This window comes from Peromyscus maniculatus, chromosome 7 (genome assembly GCF_049852395.1).
Source record: "Peromyscus maniculatus bairdii isolate BWxNUB_F1_BW_parent chromosome 7, HU_Pman_BW_mat_3.1, whole genome shotgun sequence".
NCBI classification, from domain to species: domain Eukaryota; kingdom Metazoa; phylum Chordata; class Mammalia; order Rodentia; family Cricetidae; genus Peromyscus; species Peromyscus maniculatus.
In genome coordinates, this window is record NC_134858.1 from 36,708,013 (window position 1) to 36,717,842 (window position 9,830).

General features: G+C 41.2%; 1 protein-coding gene across 1 annotated transcript; it reads left to right on the top strand.

Moving 5' to 3' along the window:
- Nucleotides 1–6,035: 6,035 nt before the first annotated feature.
- Nucleotides 6,036–9,331, top strand: LOC143274122 (olfactory receptor 10G6-like). Its single transcript, XM_076575584.1, has 2 exons — nt 6,036–6,185; nt 7,501–9,331. The coding sequence occupies exons 1-2, from the start codon at nt 6,092–6,094 to the stop codon at nt 8,451–8,453; spliced, it is 1,047 nt and encodes a 348-aa protein (XP_076431699.1). The 5' UTR covers nt 6,036–6,091; the 3' UTR covers nt 8,454–9,331.
- Nucleotides 9,332–9,830: the final 499 nt, after the last annotated feature.

The window sequence follows — 9,830 nt, forward strand, 5'->3', positions numbered from 1 at the left end:
TTTTTCTAGTTCCATCCCTTTGCCTGCAAATTTCATGATGTCATTATTGTTTTTTTAACCACTGAGTAATACTCCATTGTGTAAATGGACCACATTTTATCTCAACAATAGAAACCCTAATATACAAGCCAAGTCTCTCATTATAGAAGAAAAGACATTAGAATAAACAAGCAGAGACAGTATTTGATTAAAATCTAGAAATACAAGCACAAATGCAAGGCTTTATTTTTTATACCAATAGCTACAGAAGTAACTATAGATGAGGATATACCAATGGGTTGATACTCATACATGTATTTCCTATTTCCACAGAGAAAAAAAAACCTAGGAATACAAGCCCATGTATTGTAGCAAATAGAGTGCACCATTTTGACCTTTGGTTTATGATGGCGTTTCCCATTAAAAGAACTTTTGAAGTGTCATTGAGACTAGAGTTGTGGCAGTAATAATATAAAAGGTGCCTAGAATATAACAAAGTAACATTGTGACAGGACATAACTAAGTATGGAGAAACTGAGAAATGTCAATAGTTGCATGTGTGTTGCATGAATCTTAAAAGGTCTTAATAAAAACACTCAGGAGTCAGATATTGGGGTGAATGCTGAAAGATCAGAGAAGCAGAACAAGCCACAGCTAACCTCACCTTGCCAACTTCTCAGCTGATCCTGTTCACTTAAACTGGAAGCCTCTGATTCCTTGTCCGAATGGATCTCAGCTGAACTGCTGCTAGAAGCCTAAAAGTTTAAAAAGCCTCTGGTTTCTGGTTTCACGTCTTATATACCTTTCTGCTTCCTGCCATCACTTCCTGGGATTAAAGATGTGTGTCACCTTGCCTGGCTGTTTCCAGTGTGGCCTTGAACTCACAGAGACCCAGATGGATTTCTTTCTCTAGAATACTAGGATTAAAGGTGTGTGTTCCACCATTTTCTGGCCTCTATGTCTATCTAGTGGCTGTTCTGTCCTCTGGCCCCAGATAAGTTTATTAGGGTGCACAATATATCAACCATACATGTGACATACTAATAGAGGCTTGGAAAACTTGAGTAATAAAATAATCACCGTTCATTAAGTAATATATTCTATATACAGCATAGCATGTTGTTTCTATTACATAGAACTAGTTATATAAATGAATAATTGAATGAACAAGTGGGCAGGTCATTACAGAATTGAACAGTGGTATAGGAGGGTTTGAGAAGATTAATGTCAAAATATGTCTTCTCAAGACAGTGAGCATGACTAGAAACAAGATATATTGGCATCATATATTATATGAAGTCTTAAAAAGAATGTGTCACGGCCGGGCGGTGGTGGCGCACGCCTTTAATCCCAGCACTCGGGAGGCAGAGCCAGGCGGATCTCTGTGAGTTCGAGGCCAGCCTGGGCTACCAAGTGAGCTCCAGGAAAGGCGCAAAGCTACACAGAGAAACCCTGTCTTGAAAAACCAAAACCAAAACCAAAAAAAAAAAAAAAAAAAAAAGAATGTGTCACTTCTGAGGTAATATTGACCAAAACCACACAATCTTTATGTACTCATCACAAAATCTACTTGGGGGTCATCAACATTTAAGGAAGTTGGGTCAATATGAACGTTTAATTCTTCTCTACTTTTTTGGTTTAATTAATTTAATATTTAAATTTAAAATGTTTTAATGTATTTAGTGTTTTATTATTATCTGGAGCAATGACCTTTCCTCATTTATCTGAGTTCTGTTTTATGCCACTAAACAGACTTTTCTAGATTTCTCCATCGCCTTCTAAAGAGCCTCTAGAAGCATTATTTGTATCTAATAAAATCCTGTGCTTACAAGGTACAATCCAATGATTGCTAGCAAATTACCATGTTATCTAGCTATTGCCACATTTAATCTTAAAATATTTCCACTGCTTAAGAAAGGCATTTATGCCAGGGAATGGGGTGGAGGTGGTGGCGCACGCCTTTAATCCCAGAACTTGGGAGGCAGAGCCAGGCTGATCTCTGTGAGTCTGAGGCCAGCCTGGTCTACAGAGCAAGATCCAGGACAGGTACCAAAACTACACGAAGAAACCCTGTCTCAAAAAAAAAACAAAAACAAAAAAAAGGAATTTACAGCCATTTATACTAATTTCCTACACTTGTCTCCTCCTTTCAGTTATCCACTACTCTGTTTTCTCATGTTATAAACTGATTATTTCAGCATATTTCATAAGCATGGAATCATGGCATATAGGATTTATTTCTGGTTGAATTTTAGGCACTCCAATAATTTTATGTACTGTTCACATATAGTTATGATTCTCACTGTGTTTGCTCATTCACTACTTGATGTGAAACAAACTTGTTTCTAGGATTTGACTGTTTCAAATAACTGCCATGGACATTTTCTTGCAAGCATTTGCAGGGACAAAGGTTTAATTTTGTGGAAATTCTCAGGAGAAAAAAATATGAGTTTCAAATTTTTTTTTTTTTGGTTTGGTTTTTTTTTAGACAGGGTTTCTCTGTGTAGCTTTGCGCCTTTCCTGGAGCTCACTTGGTAGCCCAGGCTGGCCTGGCGAGTATTTTATTTTTTTAAATAAAGTTTTTTATTAAGAGATTTTCTATCCATTTTACATATCAACCACAGATTCCCCTGTCCTCCCTCCTCCCACCTCCCAGCCTTCCCCCCTAACCCACCCCCCATTTCCACCTCCTCCAAGGCAACATCTCCCATGGGGAGTCAGCAGAGCCTGGTACATTCAGTTGAGGCAGGTCCAAGCCCCTCCTTCCTGCACCAAAGCTGCTCAAAGTTTCTCAGTATAGGCACTATATTCCAATAAGCCGGCTCATGCACTAGGGACAGGTCCCAATCCCACTGCCTGGGGACCCCCTATACAGTTCAAGCTAAACAACTGTCTCACTTATCCAGAGGGCCTAGTCCAGTACCATGGGGGCTCCTCAGCTATTGGTCCACAGTTCATGCATTTTCACTAGTTTGGCTTGTTGTCTCTGTACTTTTTCCAGTCATGGTCTTGATATCCCTTGCTCATAGAATCCCTCCTCTCTCTCATTGATTGGACTCCTGGAGCTCCACCTGGAACCCGGCCGTGGACCTCTGCATCTGCTTCCATCAGTCACTGGATGAGGGTTATATGATGACAATTAGGTTATTCAGCCATCCCATTACCAGAGTATGCTAGCTCAGGCACCCTCTCGACTATTACCAGTAGTCTATGGTGGAGTCATCTTTGTGGATGCTTGGGAACCTCCCTAACACTCTGTTTCTCCCTATTCCCATGGTGTCTTCATTTATCATGGTATCTCTTTCCTTGCTCTCCTACTCTGTTCCTGTTCCAGCTCAAACCTCCCGCTCCCCTAAACTCTCATCTCCCGACCCTTGCCCTCTATTACCCCCCAATCCCCAGTTTGCTCATGTAGATTTCATCCATTTCTCCATCACTGGGCAATCCATGTGTCCTTCCTAGGGTCTTCCTTACTAGCTAGCCCCTTTGTGGGTTGCAGTCTGGTTTTCCTTTGTTTTATATCTAGTATCCACTTATGAGTGATACCTTCTGAGTCTGGGTTACCTCACTCAGGATAATATTTTCTAGTTCCATCCATTTGCCTGCAAACAAACAAAAAAAGAGAGAGATAGAGAAAAGGTAAAGTTGCAGGAGATGTGGTCAACAGAGAGCTGATTGTTTAATCACAGGGGCAAGCAGATGTTTTATTTGAAGGACCAGATATTAATTTATCATTTCTGGACCATATGGTATCTGTTGTAAGTACTCAAGCAAATTAACAAATTTTGTATTTCACAAAAAAAGTACTTTTACTTACTCAATCATCTTGACTTGGTTTTCCACTGTTTTGCCATTATAAACCATGTGTCAAGCACAAATACTTAATTGAGTAAACTTATACACTTATGCTTCTACTAACAATGTACTCCTGAAATGGAGTTTCTAGACCCCAGTGTCTGTATATCTAAATTCATAACAGGAAGTAGTCTTACTTACAGAGAATTTAAAATACATAAAGCCTAACAATATGAATAAATAACCCCCCTTCAAAATCGGTGATTGTTCGCCATAAAGTTTTTTGTTTCTCTCAGAAAATCACACTTATTCTTCCTTTAATATTTAATATTTATAGTAATTATTAGTTTGTTTGTATGTACCATGGCAGGATGAGGCATGTGCATGCCTTGGTACAACTTGGTGAATTTGGTTCTCTGCAGTCACCTGTAAACAGATTCTGGGAAATCAAACGCATATCATCAGACCTGGGCAGAAACATCTTTACACACTGAACAATCCAACCAGCCTGCAATCCTCCTCCCTGTTACCTAGATGGCCCTACTTCCAGCTAGGAGACTCTTTTGTTTGTTTGTTTGTTTGTTTTTTCGAGACAGGGTTTCTCTGTGTAGCTTTGCGCCTTTCCTGGAACTCACTTTGGATACCAGGCTGGCCTCATACTCACAGAGATCATCAGCCTGCCTCTGCCTCCCAAGCGCTGGGACTAAAGGCGTACGCCACCACCGCCCGGCTAGGAGACTCTTATCTACCGTCCGAGTCCCGGATGTCCTTCCCCTTCCTCCATGTTCTCCTTCCTTTCTACTTATCTTCTTAAGACAAATTTTCTCCTGCCCTGTTTTTCTTTTCTTTTTTCTTTTTCTATTTCAAAGTGTAAGAAAATATGGTAGGGTCTCCTTGAGTCTCCCCTCCTTCCTTCCACATACTCACCTGTGTAGAAAATCAAATTACCGGAGGTCTAGAGTTAACAAACTAACAATCGTTTAGTTTCCCAAATAGATAAACATCTGTCCTAACTTCTGAAGACCAGAGATCCACACCAGAATTTGAAGCCAAAGCCTCCTGTACAATCAAATGTTCCATTTCCTCATATTATTCTTTTTAAATGTGTACTTTCATCTGGAATATTAGATGTAATGGAAAGATGATGTAGCTGGAGTCCTAAGTTCTTCCCACCTTACTTTTTATGTGCAATGATCTACTAGCAATGATAAATTTTATTTTATCACTTTCCATAATCAGGAAGTAAAGAAAATAATATTCATGTAATAGGGAAATAAGCTGATAATCACAAACCAAAGTACTTGGTGTAATTCCTTAATTACAGAATAATTTATTCAAAAACAGGCCCAATGCAATGTGTTAATTCACAAATATGTTCCTGAAAAGTGGAGTAACAATTTCTTTAATAATTAAACTATGTTAAACACTAGACAAAATATGTTTTAGCTATCTGTAGTTTGCCTTCTCTAGTTCAAAACTGCAGGCTTCTCCATGCCTAGATCTGAATGAATTCATGTCATCTGTCAACATAGACTTAAATAGGATTTAATTCATTCAATTGTATGACATTAACTTTTGGAGACAACCTTACTTGCCATAATTCCATTTCTTCAAGAGTAGCATGGTATGTGCTCTGAGTCACTTATCCAGAGGCCCTCACAGTCCATCTGTTTTCATCCTGATAACCAGACACCACTCTGCCCTGATGGTGTGACATACTCTAGTATAATACCCTAGTGATTGACTCCAAGTTAAATTTGAATGGCTCATTTAAAGTAATTAATAAGTGGCATTGGTTCAATACCCATAGCTTTAATATTCTTTCAGCTTCCACACAGACTTTCATGGAATATGTGAGCAATTCAGAATTATCTGAAGTTTCAGGGTAAGAAAACTAAAACCCAGAGAAGAGGAAGGGGCCTCTCATGGATTACCAAGCACCTACTCTCATTAGGATCCTGTGCTACAGGGACACTACTGGCCACTCAGCAAACTTCCAAAGGGTCTTCTGTGAACAAAGCCCAGTGAAACTTATTTACGCTTGGTAGTTAATTGCCCCCAATGGGAAAGGCAGAGTGAATCTCAGCACCCCCTTAACTCGTACCCCATTGAGACTGTAGGAAGGAAGAACCTGATTAACAGGAAGGAAGAACCTGCTTAGCAGAAAACAAGACTCTAGAGGCTAAAACCAAGAGACCCCACTGCCCAAAGCATCAGGTAGGCTATAAGAGGGGAAGCAGAAAGAGAACAGTTTCATAAGCAAGAAGGGTCACGGCCCATAAAGCTGCAGAAATGGGCCTCCTTACGGAGCAGGAACATGCAAGAAGCTGAGGGAAACAGCTGGCCTCATTGCAGATTCTCAACCAGGCAGAGCTCATCAGCAGGCTCCAGGAAGAGCAGGGGAGGGAGAGGTATAGTAACAGAGATCCTTTGGAGATGGACTTTATTAAATGTTACAGGTGTTGGGAACAGGAGACAGCTGAGACCTAAAGCATTACATATGACAGGAGAGGCTTTGAGTGTTATTTAGCAAAGGTCAGTCTTGTCTTGGAGTTTTCTGATCCAAATGCTCTTCAGAGTTTACCTTTAGGTACATAAAATAATGATGAAGCAGTTACATGGGCCCTGGTGTCCTCAGTCACAAGCCTTCATGAACACTGTACAGATCAGAATGCTGGATACTGATTTTGTCATGTGCAAACTTGTCACTGAGAACAGCAATGTCTGTGGCAGTCCAGAAAGTTGAAGGATAAGATTTGCAACAACCATTAATAAAAACTGATAATATACTGCCGTACAAGTTCTGTGTTCTTACTCTCATGAAAAAGTAAGATAAATAATATTTTCAGTCCATGGGTGACTATAACTGAAACTTTGGAAAGCAAAACTGTGGACAAGGAAAACTGTTCATTAGCTTTAGCACTGAGATGTTCTCTGCAAGCAAATACAATCTCCATCAGAGGGGGTTGTTGGACCCCAAAGGTTTAGGGTCTCGAGTGGGCACCCCAAGAACCCAGACTCCAGTCCAGTTGATGCAACAGCACGAGGTTTTTATTGAAGCATCTATTTAGACGGGCAAACCCTTGTCCTGAGAGCAAGAGTCGCATCTTACTGCAGCCACATGGAGGTTTTTAAAGGAAAAACCCACAAAAGCCATAAGGTTACAATTCCCATACAATTTCGTTTCACAAGATTATGGTCTGATCACAGAGTGGGTACAGTCACGTCCCCATGTACATTCTTCCTGAAACCTCAAGGGGGGGTATCAGGGCAGAAGTGGAGTTTACACAAAGGTCACAGTGGTCCTTCCTGGAACACCTGTAACTATCCCAGTCACAGTTGAACGCATCTCTTCACAAAAATCTTTTTACATTGTTACATTGTGGCAGGGCTGGTTGAACAATGGCTGAGTCAGCTTGCCCTTGGAACTAGATTTTTAGTTTCTCATTTCCTGGGGATTGGGGGGGGGTGAGCCTGAAGGGTTAGGTGAGAGGGGAAAAATGATAAGGAACAAGTGAGTGATACAGAAGAGAGAGGAGGTAGAGGGAGGAAAAGAAAGAGAGATAGGGAGAGGGGGAAGGAGGGAGGGGAGGAGGAAGGCATGGAAAGAGGGAAGGGAAAAAGTATTTTCTGTGCCTGTTTGGGAATACTGCAGAATATATGTGCCATGGCTGGAGACTTCACAAGCGCATTAAGCCTTTCTTCCCTTCTGTGGTCTTTCGTCAGATGTGACCGCCAAGGACATGCAAAGCGGCAACCAGACTTCTGTGTCTCACTTCATTCTGGTGGGCCTGCACCACCCACCTCAGCTCGGGTTCCCCCTTTTCCTAGCGTTCCTTGTCATCTACCTCCTCACTGTCTCTGGCAATGGGCTCATCATCCTCACTGTCTTGGTGGACATCCGGCTCCACCGGCCCATGTACTGGTTCTTATGTCACCTCTCCTTCTTAGATATGACCATTTCTTCTGCTATTGTACCGAAGATGCTAGCTGGCTTTCTCTTGGATAGTAGAATTATCTCCTTTGGGGGCTGTGTGATTCAACTGTTTTCTTTCCACTTCCTGGGCTGCACCGAATGTTTTCTTTACACGCTTATGGCTTATGACAGATTCCTGGCCATCTGTAAGCCTTTACACTATGCCACCATCATGACTCGCAGTGTCTGTAACTACCTAGCTTTGGGCACCTGGATTGGAGGGACCATCCATTCACTTTTCCAAACCAGTTTCATATTCAGGCTGCCTTTCTGTGGCCCAAACCGAGTTGACTACTTCTTCTGTGACATCCCTGCCATTCTCCGTCTAGTCTGTGCAGACACCACCATCAATGAGTTAGTCACTTTTGTAGACATTGGCTTCCTGGCCCTCACGTGCTTTATGCTCATTCTCACCTCTTATGGCTACATCGTGGCTGCCATCCTGAGAATCCGGTCTGCAGATGGGCGTCGCAATGCCTTCTCCACCTGCGCTGCCCACCTCACTGTGGTCATCGTTTACTACGTGCCCTGCACCTTCATTTACCTACGGCCTGGCTCACAGGAACCTCTGGATGGGGTGGTAGCTGTCTTCTACACAGTCATTACTCCCTTGCTCAACCCCATCATCTACACACTACGAAACAAAGAGATGAAGGCAGCGTTGAGGAGGCTGGGGGGCCTCAAGGAGGTGCAGCCTCACTGACTTCATCCAGCACAGGCCTACTGTACACACAAGCACGAAGATGACAGACATTGTGCCAAACAGGAAGAGTTAGAACAGAAAAAGGAAAGGGGATTGGTGTGGGAAGGAATGGACTCCTTGTTAGGAAAAGCAGAGCCTAGAAAGTTCCACATTGTAACCCCTTGGTACTCATGATTTTCCATGTCGTCCTTCAGCACTATGGAAAATTAATCAAAAATCCCAATGGGCAAGGGTGGCTTCTAGCAGGAAAGTTGTACTGTAAGTATAATGGTCACATAAAGGCTGTTTTTCTGTGGCATTATCTATGTGTGCATTTCAATTTCTAAGTCCCACGTTGTCATAAATAACCCACATGTAAACTGTCAGATTTAACCTTGACAAACAAACCTTGTGTAAGTTAAGTATTCTTGTCAATATCATACAACTATGGAGGAACTGTAATTCAAGGAAGCAGGAAGACTTTCCCAACTCTCTTCTCTCTGTGTTTTACTTTGACAAACAAACTCCAGTTGTACTTGAACATGAAGGGGCAATGTCACTTAGATATGAAGGGCCTATTGCATGTATACTGCCTGATGAGCTGAGTAGATACAGATTTTGAACTTTCATAGGACTCTACTTTGGTAAAATTTAGGTAGGTGAATCAAGGAATAGTTTCCTTGTCATAATCATAAAGTGGATCATTCTGATCTTCTGTGGATATAAATAAAGCAGATTGTTAGAAATGGTGGATGCATGCTTGTGTTGCTACACTCCTCCATTTATTACAGAGATGTATGAGTATGGGGAAGAATTATCGGGGGTATATAATTGATTGCCAGAAAATATTCAGTGACCTGAAGCTCATCCTAGTGCCTTTTTGTATAAGAATGTGCCCAGCATCTAAGGGAAGGGTCCTTCATTGGCAGGACACCCACACACACACACCCTACGAGCACTGAATATACTTTCTCTGATTTTCAGAAAGTACATGGTCACAGACAGTCCAAGAAGATCTCTGTATTTCACAGACTCAATTCAACTGTGATCTTCCTAGGATGATGAATGAGGGAAGAGTACTCAAAAGAAATGTGTGTTGTCATGGAATTCCCTCCCAAAGTTAAACTTCAAAATCTGCATGAATGAGCAATGTGATTCAATTCAGCACTAATTTGTTCAATATACCTTCAAATCAATGGCATTATTGTTTATTCTAAATGAGTTTCTAATCTTCAGACCAGAAATACATTTACATATAAGGCAAAAAGTAAAAATAAATTACCAAAATGATTAAGAAATGGTTGATACAATTCATCATATACTAGATACTACTTAGGAACTGATGAAAAAAAAGAAAGATCATTAGGTTTGAACTATAAAAATGACTTCCTGGGAAAA

Bases quoted from the DNA above. Each gene is read 5' to 3' on its own strand.
- LOC143274122 (XM_076575584.1), top strand. From the start codon at position 6,092: ATGCAAGAAGCTGAGGGAAACAGCTGGCCTCATTGCAGATTCTCAACC. The intron at 6,186-7,500 runs GTATAGTAACAG...GTCTTTCGTCAG, and splicing joins GAAGAGCAGGGGAGGGAGAG to ATGTGACCGCCAAGGACATG.